Here is an 18,111-nt window from a genome sequence, read left to right as displayed (position 1 = left end):
TCTTCCTGTGTGTGTATCTGTGGCGTTTGCGGGGGCAGAGGCGACTCTCTTCATAACTGCTGTATCTCACTCTCGTGCACAAGGACTTGAGGTCATTTGTAAAAGTACACAGAAGGGGCGCCTGGGGGGCTCAGTCGGTTGAGCGTCTGACTCTTGATTTCGGCTCAGGTCATGATCTCACAGTGGTGAGATCGAGCCCCATGTCGGGCTCCACGTTCAGGGTGGAGTCTGCTTGAGATTCTCTCTCCCTCTGCCCCTCCCCCCACTCACATTTTCCCCCTCTCTCTAAATAGATAAATAAATAAATTTTGAAAATCTTAAAAAAAAAGTATAGGGGCACCTGGGTGACTCAGTGATTAAGCGTCTGCCTTCGGCTCAGGTCATGATCCTGGAGTGCTGGGATCGAGCCCCGCTTTGGGCTCTCTGCTTGGTGGGAAGCCTACTTCTCCCTCTCCTGCTCCCCCTGCTTGTGTTCCCTCTCTCCCTATCTCTCTCTCTGTCAAATAAATAAATAAAATCTTTTTTTTTTTAAGTACATAGAGAAATAAGAGATGCATTTGAACAAAATGGTGCACCTTTGCCCAAGAGAGGCAGCCCCACACCAGGGTACACAGCTTGGGGGCTGAGCCAGGGACAGACTCCAGCTCCCCACAGGTTCTCTCAGCCGGGTACTGTGGTACCCAATGGGGCTACAAGAGAATGGGACTAAAAGACCCAGGGACAGAAGAACATATGGAAACGCATTCCAGAGGGCCCCAGATACTTTAGTTAGAGATGAGCTGTAATTTTACCTCCAATTGGCTAAATCAGAGATGGAAATATGATCATTTACAAGATTCACCGTGCTCACGGGATTAGAACAAACCACTTGGACAAGAGATATGTGCATGTCTTAAACTTGACCTTCCTCTTGTGGATACTCTGCTCACTGACAGAAGGGTTGAGCAGACATCCTCGCTTCCCCAAAACAGGTACATACTTTCACTCCACCCTGGTGTACAGCATAATACCTATGCTCACTCGGGCCAAAGCAATCCCAGGAAGGGTCAGAACACTGTGACCCAAACACACAACCCCCATGGCCCTATTCCAAACAGGAAGAACACACACACCACCTAGACCAGACCAGCCGGGAAGCAGCGGGCAATTCTGCATCTCCCCGGGCCGGGGCCACCACCTGGAGAGAGCGGATGGCCCACTGCGTACCATCCACGCAGGTCACGACTGCAATCAGGGTATTCACAAGGAGTGGACCACACCTGCTTGAGGTGTTTTTACTCCAAAGTGAGAGTTTTGTGCTGCTCCAGGCAATGTTTAACTTGAGCTAAGCGTTATTGTTATTAACTACTTTCTGAAGACTTAACTGTGAGTGAGTCACTAAATATTTAGTGCGGATTACCATAGCTGATCTATAAAACAAACCTATAAATATTATCATCCCCATTTTACTGAGAGGTTAAGAAACTTGCCCAAGGTCTCAGAGCTAGTAAATGGTGAGGTTGGCACCTGTGGCCAGGACTGAAGAAAGCTTGGCAAAATTCCAAGACCTTGCCTGTAGTCACTCTACAGGATGGTTAAAATAGTGAAGTGTTTATGCCTAAAAATGGGAGCTTTGATTGGGAGATTCTGCTATACAAGTAAGCATATTCATCAAGAAACTAGAGCATTGGAGTGTTCCTCTGTTAGGAAAAGATGCCATTGGTCTGTGATTCTGTTAAGGGCAGGAATGGGAGCTAGATTAAAAGTTTCACCAAGGATATCTTCTCAAATGATAATTGATAAACATTTTATAAAAACATAGATTAAGTAAACATTTTTTTCCTCTTTATGGAGGTTTTAAAACAAAGCCCCCAAATTCTTTGATATTCTTCCCAAGAAAAAGGAGGTCCATTTTCTTCTCTCTTGAAATCTAGATTTCTTGGTGGCTTGACCAACAGGACATGGTGGAAATGACTCTGGGCCCAGTTCTCAGGAAACTGGAAGCTCGTATTTCACACCCTTTGATCAATCATTCCCCAAATCAGAAAAACTACAGCGGTATATCCCACATTTACACAGTAAAACAATGTTCAATTATATAGCAATAATAGATGTGGGAGAAATCCAAAGATGAGACTATTTTGAAGGCATTCAAAATTGCTTCCAAGGTGTTTATATGCCATTAGGAAAATGCTCATGAGCCTATATATATATATAGGCTGTATATATACAGATTTTCTTGACAGAATTACAATAATTGTATATGATATATACAATTTTATGTATATAACACAAAATTATATATATTATATGTAACATATATAATACATATACACAAAATTATATATATATTTATATATACACAGACAAAGTTGTATATATCATATACAGTTACTGGAATTCTGCCAAGAAAATCTGTCCAAAGCACTAGAAGACAAAACATAACAGGATTTTTCTTTTAAGGTCATAACATTACAGATGATCCTTTCTTCTTCACATTCCTTTCTCTTCCATGCTGTTTTCATTTCCCCCAATGAAATTTGTAACATTTCATGGAAAACAACACTGCATACGAGATTTCCCCTCAGCAAGCCCTTTGTACTCAACATACCTTCGATGGGACCCAGATTTACACAGTGAAGAAAGGCAACAAGACAACCGAGTGGCCCTTGGCACAGACTTGCTCATGAGGGGACAAAAGCGTAGGAGTAAGGGAAGCTGATGCAATGGGCTTGCCCTCTTGACACCTCTCTGTGTCCCAAGACAGCAGCTGCCGCCCTTCTCTGACATTTGAAACCCAAGAGACCTCTGTCACATGTTAGCGATGGCAAAGATCTGTCACCCTGTCTTTACCAGGAGCTTGATTAGCGGAAGCTTGGGGGTCCTGCGAGGTGTGGAGAAGCGTGCTGGCGGTTATCCGGTGGTTAAGGGATCTCACACAAAACCAGCTCGCTTGCAACAAGGACAGACTATATTGTTCTCCGTGTTCTTAATCAATTTCAAATATTAGCCCAGCTGGCTCAAAGCAGGATCTCAAAAGTGGTAAACATGTTCTGTGGCCGACAGACATTTTCCACGACTATGCTGGAGGGTGGAAGAGAAATGAATCACAAATTCCTTCCACAAACCTTTCCTGAAGGCCTGGCATGCCCTGGGGAATGTGAATGAAGAGGCAGCAGCACCAGGAAAATCCACACTAACTCCTACCTCCGACCACAGTCACTCTGTGTGCTGGTGTTGACCCCCACCGGTGTGCGAGACCAATTCTGCATCTTTCCCCAGCTCCACTTTCGGGGACTTCACATGGGTGGCCTGAAAAGGCATCAATGAATGCTAAGGATCAGGGCGCCGGGATGGCGCCATCAGTTAAGGGTCCGACTCTCGGTCTTGCTCAGTTTCTGATCTCAGGGTCCGTGAGATCAAGCCCCACATCGGGCTCCACGCTCAGCTTGGAGTCTGCCTAAGACTCTTTCTTCCTCTCCCTCTGCCCCTCCCACCTCCTGCTCTCTCTCTCTGTCTCTCTCTCTCAAATAAATCTTAAAAAAAAAAAAAAAGCTAAAAATCAGAGCTTCCCTTCCCCTAGAGAGCTGGCTGTTAAACATTTACCATCACAGCAATTGCCAGCAAGAGGTGCTCCTTCCTCCTCCTCTCACGCACTCCCAGCTACTCTGTCCTTCCTCCTTGTGTGCCAAGCGTCCGGCCACCATCGAACTCTGAGTCTCACTGCGCACTGTCCACTGCCTGCCTTCAAAGAGCAGCTCCTTCGCCTCATGGCTGTGTGGACCACTCCAGAACAGGACAGTACAGTCCACGAGCAAGCAAAACTTCTATGACGCTGAGACTTCTAGAGCCCCGGTGGCCGCCTTCAACCAAATTTTTAAGTCTTGACTGCACAGCATGACGCGTCAAATTATAACGCTTTTCAGGGTCCTGTACTAGCAGCCAAAGCGCTGTTTCTGAATCGCTAACAATGCACACCATTCTTCCGATGATATTGCTTTTATCAGTGACGTGTTAGAGCTGGGTAAAACATAAGCAGAGGATTCTGCACAATCTGAAAACCACCGCTACCTGAAATTTGCAAGGCGGCATCCTGTCAGCGCCCTTTCCCTGTCCTGTGGTTAGCAAGACACCAATCACCCTTCCTCACTGGGGACTTATGAGACCCTTGTCCAGACAAAACGATAGCAGAACCTGTCGCACACTCAGAGCCCACCCTGCTGCGTCAGACTCTCTGTCGGAAGTTGCTATCTTTCTGTGGGATGTAAGGCCTCCAACAGGAAGTCCAAGCACCTGATACGGGTCTGTAGCACCACGTGGGGGACCCAGTAATCTGTCACCTGACGGGGATCACAAGCTACTCTCTCATCAACAGTGCTGTCAGTAGCTTCCAACATACCAACCCGCAGCCTTGGATCCTCTGGATGTCTAATTTATAATGATTTCTGAATTACCTACCCAGCTGAATTCCACCTTATGAACTTGCTATGTGCCAAAAGTTAGCATTTTTACACTGGAGAATCCATGCTCCCATGAGACGTTATAAATGACTCTGGGGTTCTCAGGCCAATCCACAGAAGCACTTTACCTCATAATGTCTCTGAAATACATGGGGGTCCTGTACCCCTAGCCCCTTGCTTCAAACCCTCTAAGGAATTCTCACCTCTGAGTAATAACCAGCCTCCTACCCTGGACTCTAACCCTGGGAGCCTCAGCCTCCCTCCCGTGCACTGCCCTCCATCCCTGCCTCTCGGTTCCTGGGCATCACTGTGTGCCCCTCTCGGGGTCTACGCCCATGCCGGATCCACTTCCCCCACTGCGCTCTCCCCACACCCCCACGTGGCTGGCTCCTTCAAATCTCGGCCCAAGGACACCTCCTCGGAGACGCCTTCCTATCACACCCGCCATGCATTCCGCCTTACTAGTTTTAGCCCATATTATCCAAGATATTGGTGTTATATGCAACTCATGGATTACTGAACACATCAAAAAATTATTTAAAAATAAAAAATAAAATAATTATTTCCTTATTCTTCAACTTGTGAAGTGTCTGTCTCCCCTGCTCGGACAGTATGACCCAAGAAAACAGGGGTACAGCCCATCACCCTGTTGCCCGGGGCACAGCACGTGGCTTCCCTGCCACACTTGATAAACACACACAGAGGGACCCAGTGAGTGTGCGGACAGCAGGATCTCCTGTGGATGTGCTTGCACGACAGGACACGGGCAGAGCTTAGTCGCGGTAGCCTAGGGTCCAGCCCCTGCCTGGCAGCTGGTGGGGGCTGAGGTGCGGCAGGGGACCATGCGGAGCCAGCCTCTGGCCTGTGGGTAATTTTCCTCTCATTTCCTGATCCCGTCTCTCTCCTTGGTTACCGCCCCCATGTTTTTCCTTCTCCCCAGGCTCTCTGGGCTTCCTGCTTGGGTTTGTGCCTTCATTCCCCTGCTGTAGAATGCCATCCTTCACACCCTCTCCCCTCAGCTCCTGACCTTGACAGTGGCACGGAGTCTGTGGACGTTCTCACCAAGGGCGTCTATTTCTGGCAACGACATAAACAGCGAGGAGGAGGAGGGTCTCTCCTCTGCCCGCTCCCCTCCCGGGCAGTTGTGCTCACGGTCATCCATCTGGTGACTATAACACGGAGCCTGGCAGCCCCTGGGCCCCCGGTGTCTACAGCTTCATAGCATTTGGTTTCTACTGATTTCCAAGACTAAATTTGGAGTTAGCTCCCTGTCTGTTCCAGAGCAATTCAGGTCACCAAATTGCAAAATGGGACTAAAGTAACATGGAGAAGCCTGAATGTGAAATTCAACCAGAACCTGCTAAATGTGAGCGCTAAGAACCAGTTGGGTCAGCAGACCCAAGCCTATAACCAGTTCTCTTTCAGACATGGCGGCAGAGAAGTTATCCAATGGCGTCCAATCTCAGATTTAGCAAGAGTAAAATTCCCTTGCAAGTGTAATGTTTTATTTCTGGTCTCGCTCTAAATGTTCCCCTGTTCAGGGTGCCCTTTTTAACTTTCTGCACAGATAAGGGGGAAAAGAAAGAGGCAAAACAAAGTATATTGTATAGAAAACCATCAACTGTTAAATGCTGGCATTTACCTCATCAAAACAAGAAGGGGGCAGGGGTCCACCACTTCAGAGGAGTGAGAGGGAGTTTCCCATATGTGGCAAATATATTTTTAGTCCTTGATAAAAGCTATTGTTAGATATATGTGTATTATATATACTTACAGTCTTCTTCCTGTCTGTTTATCCTTTGGAACCAGTAAAACAGTCTGAGAAACAGATCTTATGTTTGTTCACTTCACATCTAAAACAGTTAATTCAACATATTTGTAATCATCAAAAATTGCTTACTATTTAATTTAACTGTGATAATGTTACATTTCATTAAAGTCATCTTTACTACATTTCTGCCACATCTCTCCTTTTGGTTTCTAAGATGATCAGGCTCCCTAGATAGTTACTGCAGGGGCTAAAATGTTTTAGAAATACATTCAACAAGTATTTATTAAAAGTTTTTACCCTGTGTGAAATTCTATGCAGAGAGTTGGCAGGAATGCCAGGACACAGAGACACAAAGAGAAAGTACTGCTCTCAGAAATGTTCCAGTAGAAACACAGTATCAGTAGACCAACCCAACATCTCAAACCTAGACTGGCAACATTTCTCTGAAAATGTTTTCGTAACTGGTCAGTCCATGTCATCCCAAATCTAGACACTTTTATATACGTCATCTTCAAGTATTTGATTTAATGTCTCATTTTATATAGAAAGGTGTTTCCTTATTAAATCAAATGTCAACTGAATGTCCCCTTTAATGTACCGGGAAGGAATCCAGAAGAAATAAAGACTCAAAACCTACAAAGAATCCTTTAAGGAGAGGAGTGCAACTGATTATAGTCAACCACACACACACACACACACACACACACACTCATGGCTGGAAAGGGATGTGTATCTCTTTTTCTTTTTTGGAGGGCGTGTGACTGACACCAATGTTACAGCAGCTTCAGGTGTGTGACACAGTGATTGTACAAGCCCATGTGTTACAGGCATAGCTGCCATCTGTCACCACACAGCACTATGACAATACCATTGTCATATGGTATGACAATACCATTGATATTCCCTATGCTATGGCTTTAACGGATACTTATCTTTAATAGAAGGACAATAAAATATCTGGACATTCCTCTTCTTTAAAGAGTTAACAGTTTCTACTTTTTCTGACAATAAGACTATCATTTAACCCCTTTTCTCTCTCTCTTTTTTTTTTTTTAAGAAATCTTAGAAACTGATTTGAGAGAGTGAGCAAGCATGCGTGTGGGCTCATGGGGGTGGGGAGGGACAGAGGGAGACAGAGAGAATCCCAAGCAGACTCCCCACTGAGCATGGAGCCCCACAAGGGGCTCAATCCCAAGACCCGAAATCGTAACCTGAGCTGAAATCAAGAGTTGGACACTCAACCGACCGAGCCCAGGCACCACTCCCCCCTTTTCCCAGAGCTCTCTTTCTTTTTCATATCCGAATCTCAATGTCCCTACTTAGAATTCCAGTGAAACTGATTCATACCACTTCTGTGCACACAGCCATGGGACCAGACATGGAGACTTTTCCCTGCTAACATGGGCACACTAGGCCCATGTTAGCAGGAGTAACTGCCTGCTTCTCTTCCTGGCTCCCTCCCCCTTCTTAGAGCTCAGTGTTATCAAAAACACTGATACAATTAATGTACCGCATGTGAGGGCCAACAGATCCCATCGCCAAAGATAAGGACTGCGGCAGAAAAAAAGTGTAGTTAGGTCAAAATTGATATATTGGCCTCCTGTTTAACCACTAGGAATGTTCTAACATTTTACAAAATAGTCACGAGCTTAGATTTCCAACAACTGTCCTGTCAAGTTAAAAATCAAACACCACAAAATTCAAGTAAATTCCTGTGTGGTACAGAAGGGGAAACGCGTCTGTAAAAATTCAGGCCATCCCCTTCCTTGTTCAAGAAAAACACTTACTAGGTTATGTTTCTAAGTGTTTCTAAGTGAATTTTATGCTCCTCTCTTCGCGCTCAAGAAAATTCCATGTCCTGAGCATGAGGGATGGCATTCCTCCTCATTTTAATTTTAAACTACTTTCGAAGTTAGTGATAATGTTTTTCAAAAAGACAACTAGCAAATAAAAGAGACTCGAGAAAAAATAAATATAACTCGCAATTACCTTGGGCCTGGTCCAAAGTCGTCAGCTTCAGGCATTTCTGCCCTGTAAAAACACTGACCGAGCGGCAGGGGCTGCAGACTTGCGAGCTAGGAAGTCTTCCTCTCCTCTCACCAGCAAGTATCGGGGGGAAGATCCCCAGTCGTCGAGTCCCTTCCTCTTTGGAAAGAAGCTCTCCTCCCTTGCTCAGAAAGTAGGTGTTTACAAACTTCCAAAGCACCTGCTCGCCTTGAATGAAGCTAAGTGCCGGGCTATGATGACTGTCCCCTTCTAAAAATAAACAGGTCACCTCTTACTCCCAGTACCGTGACAGCCGCTGGGAACAAGCATTTTCTCTTGAGCGGTGTGAGAAGGTGTCACCACCCAGCTATGAACCTTTACTGGGCTGACTTCACCTAGACCTGCCCACTCTTTGTCTTTCCCTTTTTTTTTTTTTTCTTTTTTTCCTGGCACGACGAGGCACCCATCAAAGGGTGGTGTGACCACAGGGAGCCTCAAACTTCAGGCTGGGCTATCAGATCTCCAACTCACAGGAGGAGGTCGGGGGCGGAGAGTGAAATGGGCTGTGCCAGAGCCGAGAGCCTTGTTTGTTCTGAGAAGGCTTAGGCACTCGGCAAAAGATCTTTTACTGAAAAGAAAAACACCACCAAGGAAACACCGTGTTTTGAGGGACACGCTGTTTTGCAAGAAAATATTCCTTTGGGCCATCTAGATTTCTCAACTCAGAATGAGTTTGCACACGGAGGAGTCCATGCATGCCTTTGGGCAACGGGACTTCTCCCACAGACTTCCCTCTGTCATCGGGGAGCAGCCTGACATTGGCGCGTGGCCAGGCTGTGTGCCTGAGATATTTTTATAGCTTGGCTCATGACCCTGTAGGAGTAATCAGTCACCAAGGACCCTCACTGGTCACAGTTTCTAAGAGCAGGACAAAAATGACCTCATGTTTTCTTGCTTCCAAAGAGGGTGGAAGAAAATGTTGGGGGGGCACCTGGGTGGCTCAGTCAGTTAGGCATCTGCCTTCTGTCCAGGTGTGATCCCAGAGTCCTGAGATCAAGCCCCACATTGGGGGGGGGGCGTCTTTGCTCAGCAGTGAGTCTGCATCTCCCTCGCCTCCCCCCGCCCCGTTCCTGCCCTCCCTTTCTCTCTGTCTCTCTCTCAAATGAATAAATACAATCTTAAAAAAAAAAAAAGTTGGACCTGGTTGGTCAAAAGGTACAAACTTGCAGTTATAAAATAAGTAAGTACAAGTTCCCATCACAAGAAAAAAACTGTAACTGTGTGTGCTGACCGATGCTAACTAGACTGATCGTGGTCATCCATTTCCTGCTACGTATGAATATCAAATCATCCGTTGTATACCTGAAATATGTTATGTCAATCATAGCTCAGTAAAATAAATAATTAAATAAATAAAGTATAGCTCTCTCCTCATTTAAAAAAAAAAAAAATGGCTAGGAGAAATATTGACCCTAAAAGCTTTGTATGAAAAGTTGAAATCATTTTTTTTTTCCTGATTGGGAACATTAGATAAACCAGTAAGCAGGATCTAATTATTAAGCAATAATAGGCTTTTCTTGTAAAAAATGCCTGCTTTCCATCGTCACTATATAGCAATACATATTTACTGTACATTTTACATTTACATGTGTAATTTGTAGAACATCAAAGAATTGGAAAGTTGAAATGGATAACAGGTAAACTGGCTCTCTTTTGGATATTCTGATATTTTGTGCCACAATTCTGACTATTTTTAATCCCTCACACAAGATCTAAAGTTCTAGACTTCAAAGTCTAAGATTAAGTCGGTGCAGGTACTCAAACACATAACTCAAATACTGTTGACCTTGAAGGCAAACAGTCCTAGCAAAGTCCTGAAGATCGGCCTGTGCAGGTGCCTTTCAGACCCAAAGCGACGCGCAGCTTTGTGAGAAATTCCAGGTTTAAGAACTGACAAGTTCAAACACTGAAAACACCATCAGTGAGACTATTTCAGTACTTTCATTCAAAGTTATCAACAACGAAAAGCACACTAGGATCTAACTTTCCATTTTAACAATTTGATCCCGTTAATTTTACCTTTTGTTCCCCTAAACGTCTGTTTTACCATTTTTTTTGAATATCTGAGCTCAGCTGTTGCCAAACTGAAGTTGCTGTTTAGAAAAGAACTAAGTATGTTCCTGAAATCTGCCTCTGGGTGTTAGAGGACAGTTACGTCTTTAGTGTTGTAACAGATGAATTGCTCGTTACTACCATGAAATATTTATTAAAATATTTCCAATTAAGCACTCCTTCATGCATTTTTATTTTTTTATTTTTAAAAAAGGTTTTATTTATTTATTTGACAGAGAGAGAGATAGACAGTGAGAGGGAACACAGGCAGGGGTAGTGGGAGAGGGAGAAGCCGACTTCCAGCCGAGCAGGGAGCCCGAAGCAGGGCTCAATCCCAGGACCCTGGGATCATGACCTGAGCCGAAGGCAGAGGCAGAGGCTTAACGACTGAGCCACCCAGGCGCCCCTTCTTCATGAATTTTTTTTTTTTTTAAAGATTTTATTTATTTATTTGACAGAGAGAAATCACAACAAGGCAGAGAGGCAGGCAGAGAGAGAGAGAGAGGGAAGCAGGCTCCCCGATGAGCAGAGAGCCCGATGCGGGACTCGATCCCAGGACCCTGAGATCATGACCTGAGCCGAAGGCAGTGGTTTAACCCACTGAGCCACCCAGGCGCCCCTCTTCATGAATTTTTAAACGATCTTTTCCAACCATGGATTCCCTCTTCAAGTATATTTGTGTTAATTTCTGAAATTCACAAAAACAAGGAGGGGAAACAAGGATGGCACAGGTAACAAAAACCGTGAAACTTTGTAGCTGACACGGTGGGTGGTTTCTTGGCATCCGGGACACCTTCAGCTCTGTGGGGGTGAGGGGGAGCGAGGGGCTGTGTTGGAGTTACAACGGTTCCCTGTCACTGCTGACCTGAAATCCACTGGACATCCTGAATGTAAGGTTCACAGCACACACACATGGGAGAGACCTAGAGGACCCCAGAAGCTTTCCAACATTCTCAGATGCTGGAAAAGGGAGCCCACAAAGTTAGGTGACCCATTCTGGACAGACTGGGACAGACTGCAGTGCACAGTGTCCTTGTCACTCCTGCACATGAAGAGACAGCAGAGCCCACACTTTCTGGCAAAAGCTCCTGTGGCCAGACACTTCCATAGTTCAAGTTTTCTTGTATCCATACTCTTCCAAAATATGCATGCATTTTTAGAAATATACATTAAACTTTTTTTTACAGTTTAATCATATAGTATGCGAGCTAGAAAATCATTGCCATATTAAAGCTAATTGTCTACTTTTCCTGATGCTCCTTTTCCACAAAATCATTGGTCTGAGTATTTTCTCCCCACTCTTCTGTAACAGCTTTGACTGAGGCTCTGGAACTTTCTATCAGAGCTAATAGGAGGGACTCTCCCTCTCTTGGAGGTTACAGGGCAGTATTAGTATGAACGGCCAAGTTGTGGGTATGGGTGCAGAAGTGGGGAGTCCTCAGTGGACAGAAAATTACTAAGGGTAATTATTTGCTAAGTTGGCCTAATAGAATTCTTGCTGAAGTCAGGCCAGGCTGATGGGCTATTACCTTGAGGTGTTGGGAGATGAGGAATTTGGTCAGAGATGAAGGGTCATCAGATATCAAGGGGGAGGGATCCTTGCTAAAATGACCTGACAGGATTCTTACTAAAACTGAGTTCTTGAGGGAGCACCTGGCTCCTTGGTCAGAGACACAGGTGACTATTGATCTCAGGGTTGTGAGGTTGAGCCCTGCATTGTGTATAGAGATTACTTAAATAAAAACTTAAGAAAATACAAAAACAACAATAACAACAACAACAACAAAAACCCAAAAACCCAAAACTGGGTTCTTGAGAACATACCCAAGGATATATATAGCCTAGCTGCAAAAGAGCTCAGAGGAGGCTGACTAGAATTTGATCAAAGACAGAGTCCTTGTCACCTCCTAAGAATAGACACGTTTTGATTTCTTCTCTCAGCACTCAGTGCTACAAACTCTGTGGACCCTCCAGAGCCACACCATCCAATATGGCAGCCACTGAGACCAGGAAGTGTGGTTGGGGCATAGTCTGAAGACTCAGTAGAAAAGAAAAGAATGTAAAACATCTCATTACTGATTTTCATATTGACTACAATGTTGAAATGATAATATTTTGGGCATGTGAATAAAATATTAAAATTAATTTCACTTGTTTTTTATTTAACATGGCTTCTAGAAATTTTAATTTATATATGTAGCTTGCATTATATTTCTGGTGGTCCATACAGCTCCAGAGCTTAATTCTCTACTTCTCTGCCAAGATGGGTTTAAGTTAGACATAAAACAAAAACTACTGTGAGAGCACACTGGTTAACATAATCTTACCAACTGTTTCAGAAACATTTCCAGAATTTTGGGGGGGGGGGGGGAGTGGGGCAGAGAGACAGGGAGAGAGGGACAGAATCTTAGGCAGACTCTATACCCAGCATGGAGCCAGACACGGGGCTCAATCTCACGACCCTGAGATCATGATCTGAGCTGAAATCAGAAGTCAGATGCTCAACCAACTGAGCCACCCAGGAGCCCCCAGAATTGCTTTTAATCAAAAAGGAAAAGGGTTAGGGAGTTATAAAAGACAATGGATAGGACAGTACTAGAGAAGTCCATGAAGCATTTAGTTGCTAATATCTTCTCCATCCCTCCTCCCTCTAGCCTCTGAAGACAAGAATAAGATCCCTTAACTGACTTCTCCAAGGCCAGTCTGTGTCCCGAGTTCTTGATTCCCTCCGCTCCTTGCTTCTCCAATTTGTGCCACCAATTATCCTGTCTCTTTTTTTTTTTTTTTAAGATTTTATATTTTATTTGGGAGAGAGAGAGCAGGGGGTGGAGCAGAGGGAAAGCAGCCTCTCCGATGAGCAGGGAGCGTGATGCTACGTGGGACTCAATCCCAGGACCAGGATCACTATCTGAGCCAAAGGCAGATGCTTAACTAACTGAGCCACCCAGGTGCCCCATCCCGTCTCCTTCTTGCTGGTTCAGGACCCTCCTGAATTCTACTCTTTCCTTCAGTCATAAGTACATCCAGGCCTCTTCCAGAAACTGTATCACTGACCACATATCTTCTTCTAGTTACTGAGCTGTCTTCTGCTCTTAACAGCTGAAGGTCCTAACCAGTGGTCTGTGATCATCAGTCCTCACCAGTTACAATCTACCTTCTGCCCCTACCCTGACCTTGGCACTGCTGTCCTGATGCTGTCCCCACACCCATCTCAAAGACTCCACTTTCTATGTGAGAGGGAGAGAAGCTTCTCTACTTCTGGAGAGAAGCTCCAGCTTCTCTCAACATTCCCTCTTGGTCTCTCTAGGTGCCCCTCTTCTAACTGGCTTCCAACACGGGTGATCTTGAGGGCAGGTCTTTCCCACTCTTGGCCATTCTAATTCTGCAGACCAGGGACGAGCCATGATCTGCTCCCAGATGCTGCTGCTGCTGCTGGCGGGGACCCCTGCTTTGTGAGCACAGTCCTAGCGTTCCAACGTTGCCCACCCTCCCCTTCCATGATATACGATCCCCCGAGGAAATCTCTCTTTTCCCTGACTTTAACCTCCACCTCTATGCCCAAACCTACATCCCCTGCTGGGCACACTCCAGAACTCCAGGCCATAGGTCCTACCACCTACCAGCTGTGGTGCATGGAAGCTGCCTCTAACTAGCTCACGGCAACTCTCCCTATATCTTCCTTCTCCTGTTCAGTGATACGAAGAAGATCGTTTTAGCCAGCCATGGTGGGAGACTTTACACCATGGGAATTGGCAAATGCTACAAATCAGCCACTTCATCCCTATCCATTCTGAGCCACTTGTTCAAAATGTATCCCACACCACTGAGTACTAACTATCTTAATTAACCTATGCTGTGTGAAGCAAGGAGGCCATTGAGATCAAGAAGGTTCTCAGGCTTTAGCATTCTGCATTAGCAAACCAAAATATAAGTCTATAAATGCCTCGAGGTTAACCTAAGGATGACCAATCCTGAGCACCCAATAGGCTTTCCCAAATAAGGCAACCACTTGAGCTACAGCCAATCCAATAATTGCCTGGCTTTGTTTCCACATAGTCTCTACCAAAGCCTTCTCCCAACTCCTGTCTGGGAAGTGCTCCTAATCACTTTCAGCTTGGTGCCACTTGAGTCCAACTGATTTTTGCGCACGTATACTCTTAAAAATTTATATATAACGTGCCTTGGTTTATCTTTTAAATCCTGGAAGTCCCACACATATCTCCAAAGAACAAATCCAGAAAGGACCCACCTTCTCTGCAACCCGCCCCTCCCTGAAGATTTTGTGTTTCTTCTCCATTTCTTTCCTTTTTTAGAAAAGTAATCCCTTGTATCATTCTCAGCTCCACTATTCTGATGCATTCTCTCCATAAAATTTAGCAACATCTCATCCTACTCTCTGTTTACCTATCTGGTATCTGAATCCCTCCCTCCCAGAGCGGGCAACAAACTTTCCTGTTCATGACCGTTTCTCAGTAACAGTACAAAGCCTGGTAGAGCAAGCTCCTAGACCAGAACAAACTAGTATTTTTAGGTGATGTTACTAGTGCATGTGAGTTACGTAAGTGAAGAATTATTCCAAGTGGTCAACAGGGGCAGAGCAAGGGGAGCTGTATTCTCTCTTCCCTCTCCCTTACGCACAGAGAAGACTCACCATCAGCCTCAACACACTGAGCTATGTTTGAAAGCCACCCTGACATTCTGTGCTCACTCTGTTTTTCCTCTTAGTTCAGTCTGGTCTCCTCTGCTGCCTAGGCTAAGGGCAACCAAATGCTTTATGTGATCATGTGATCAAATACTCCGAGCCAGATAGGCCCTGTAAATATATTGTGTGATTCTAAGTTATAAGCATCTATTTTACATTTTTTAAAAAGATTTACTTATTTTAGGGAGAGAGAGGGAGTATGTGCCTCACGAGCTGAGGGACAGAAACAATCCCAAGCTGACTGCATGCTGAGTCCAGAGCCCGACACGGGGCTGGATCTCACAACCTCGAGGTTGTGACCGAAGCCAAAACCTACAGAGCCACCTGTACACCCTGAACTTGAATTTTGAATGTCATGTCATGTTATTTGTAAATATTTTGTGTGCCTTGTAAATCATACACAAATTTTAAATGTAGAGATGCTTATAACTGCAAAACAAAAAAACACACACAAAAAACCAAAAAACCTAGAGGCCTATCAATAAAGGATTGATTGAATTTTGGTGCAATGAGATTCCATGCTGCTGCTAAAAAGGATGGGAGTGTTATTAAAATCTTTCCACAGTACGGCGAGCTAAAAAAGAGAGAACAGAAAAGGTGTATAGGCCCATTTATGTAAAAACATACATTTATCTATTGATGAAAATACCTGGAAAGACATTTATGAAGAAAGGGAAACTAAGAAGACAAGGAGGGGAGGGTGAGGAAGAAGAAGGAAAAACAATGAAAAGGATCTACACTGAGGTGCTAATCGTGGTTTTCTTCCGTGGCTTAAGGGAATAATGAGTATTTTTCATTTTATTCTTTTGGCCCATCTGTATTTTCTATTTTTCAGTAACAAGTACATACAAGTTACTCTTACAAGAAAAGAATTGTTCTTAAATACAAAGAAGAAAAATTTGACTTTTAAATAGAAGGGGGATATTTCTAAAAATATCTTTAAAAAAACAAACAAAAAATCCAAGAAAAAAAAAATCCTTGCTCTTTCACCTGGGAAACAAAGCCTTCTGAAACACATCCCAGCAGACCTCTCAGGCTTCAGGATTTTCTCTCAAGCGAGACCAGCAACAGTCTCTGTCTTGGAGCCGTTCACTCTTTGGTAGCAGAGAGGTATTGGTTGAAAGACGGAGGAAAAGAAAACCCACATGGGTCTTCCGTTCAACCACTGACTCAGAAGTGTTAGAATTCCCTTTCCCTACTTTCCTCTTCTCCCACCAGAGACCTCCAGTGTTATCAACAGAGAATGTTTGCTGCTCAAAGCCAATATATTTTTAGAATAAAGCAAAAAAAAAAAAAAAAACAACAACACTTTTTCCCCTTAGATTTAAAAAAAAAAAGGGGGGGGAAAAATCAAAGGCTCAAGTGACCCTGTGTGTCTGTGGTGTCAATCATACCACTCAGCAATGAACAATCACAAGTATACAGTCATGAGAAAGACCCTCTCTCTTGCTTTCTGGTTGGTGGAATCATACTGAGATTTGTCCTAGATCGGTGACTTTCAGAGCAATAAAAACTTTTTTTCCTCCAAATGCTATAAACAAACTTTAGTATATAAAAGATACAACCACCAAGAAGAGTTACTTGGGTTTAAATGGGGGGAGGACAGGGCACTGAAACTCCTCCATTCCCCCTCAAAGACAACCCTTGAATTGAGTCCTTGAAAATCGAAGGTTGCTCAAGATACAGTGGAAAAACTGTGACCTAGATCCTCTGGACAGCCCAGCCCAGAAGAGAAAGTGGGAACCTTTTTCCTCAGTGTCTTTTCATAATAATGAGAACAGAATCAACCCAGTTACCCATTTTATCTTTTTACTTTTTTTAAGCTTAGCACACAGAGCGTTTTCTTCAAATTTCTCTTCATCCAAAAATAGCCAAAAATTATCCAAAACCAAGGCATGGAGCCCCTGAAGTCCCTGCAATCCAGCTCTCTCCTTGACCTTCACCCTTTTCTGGGCTTATCACTGTAGTCAACTGATTTCCCAGCCTAGGACAGTTCCCAGATGCACCTCGTATCCTGGTATGATTAGTAACAGACCCCTTCGTGTTCACGGTGCACCTGCTCAGGCCGCCAACTGCAGGACCCAATACCTCACCATTTCTTACCCCTATTTGTCGGACCTTCCATTTTGTTAATTTGTGCTGGATTGTCACATAATCTGTTCTGGTCTCAGTAGGGACCCCAACAGGACCCAACTTTGCCACGGACACTCAGGTTGGCCAGCGAGTGCTGCTCACACCTTTCCAATCCGGTCCACGCTACACCCGCCATCTGCTCCTGCCGTGGGTGGAATTGTGCCCCATTCCCAAGCGATATGCTGAAGCAAAGCCATCTAGAAAGTGCGATTTAGATGTGACAGGGTGCAGCTGCCCCAGGGATGCTAGAGAAGCCAGCCGGCCTGGGGGAGCCGCAAAGGGCAGGGGTGGAAAGAGAACAATCTGGGAGAAGAGTCAACCAGTGGCAGGAGGGGGAAGGGGGTCCAGGAGTGGAGAGAAGCTGGGGGGCAGAAGGGCTAATAGGGAACACCGTCAAGACTCAAGAGCCTCCAGCAGTTGTGTCCCGTGCCAGCTGGGTCTATGGGGCATATGATGTCCCAACTTTCTGATCAAATACGTTTCTTTGCATATACCGTTGACCCTTGAGAAACAGGGGTCCACTTATATGTGATTTTTTTTCCTGATAGAGTACAGGACTGTCAATGTATTTTCTGTTATGATTTCTTTTTTTGGAGAGACAGTGCAAGTGGCGGGAGGGATAGAGGGCAAGGTTGAGAGGGAATCTTACGCAGACTCCGCACTCAGCGCAGAGCCCGAAGCGGGGCTACATCCCATGACCTGGAGATCACAATGCGCACTGAAGCCAAGAGTCGGACACCTAACCACCTAGGCCACCCAGGCATCCCTTATGATTTGCTTAAGAACATTTTCTCTTCTCTAGCACTCCATGGTAAGAATGGAGCATCTAATACATACAACATACAAGATACTGTTAATCACCCGTTCATGTTATCAGTAAGGCTCTGTCCACAGCAGGCTGTGAATGAGGTTTCTGAGGAGTTGAAAGTTGTACCTGGAATTATCAGCTGTGTGGGGGATTGGCGCCC

At 44.8% G+C, this 18,111-nt stretch overlaps 1 protein-coding gene across 5 annotated transcripts in view; it reads right to left on the bottom strand.

Annotated features, from left to right (window-relative positions):
• RETREG1 (reticulophagy regulator 1) overlaps positions 1–18,111 on the bottom strand; it is a 121,948-nt gene that overhangs the window by 30,261 nt on the left and 73,576 nt on the right. Inside the window, exon 1 of one of the 5 annotated variants that reach the window (XM_045999506.1) lies at positions 8,200–8,686. The exons of the other annotated variants lie outside the window; for them this stretch is intronic. Within the exon in view, the coding sequence (XP_045855462.1) occupies positions 8,200–8,234 (35 nt within the window). The 5' untranslated portion in view covers positions 8,235–8,686. Of the gene's footprint in view, positions 1–8,199; positions 8,687–18,111 lie in introns of those variants that run through there. 5 annotated transcript variants of the gene reach the window in all.

This window comes from Meles meles, chromosome 3 (genome assembly GCF_922984935.1).
Source record: "Meles meles chromosome 3, mMelMel3.1 paternal haplotype, whole genome shotgun sequence".
In the NCBI taxonomy this organism is placed as follows: Eukaryota; Metazoa; Chordata; class Mammalia; order Carnivora; family Mustelidae; genus Meles; species Meles meles.
The sequence above is the reverse complement of the archived record's forward strand: the minus strand, read 5'-3'. Positions and strand labels throughout refer to the sequence as shown.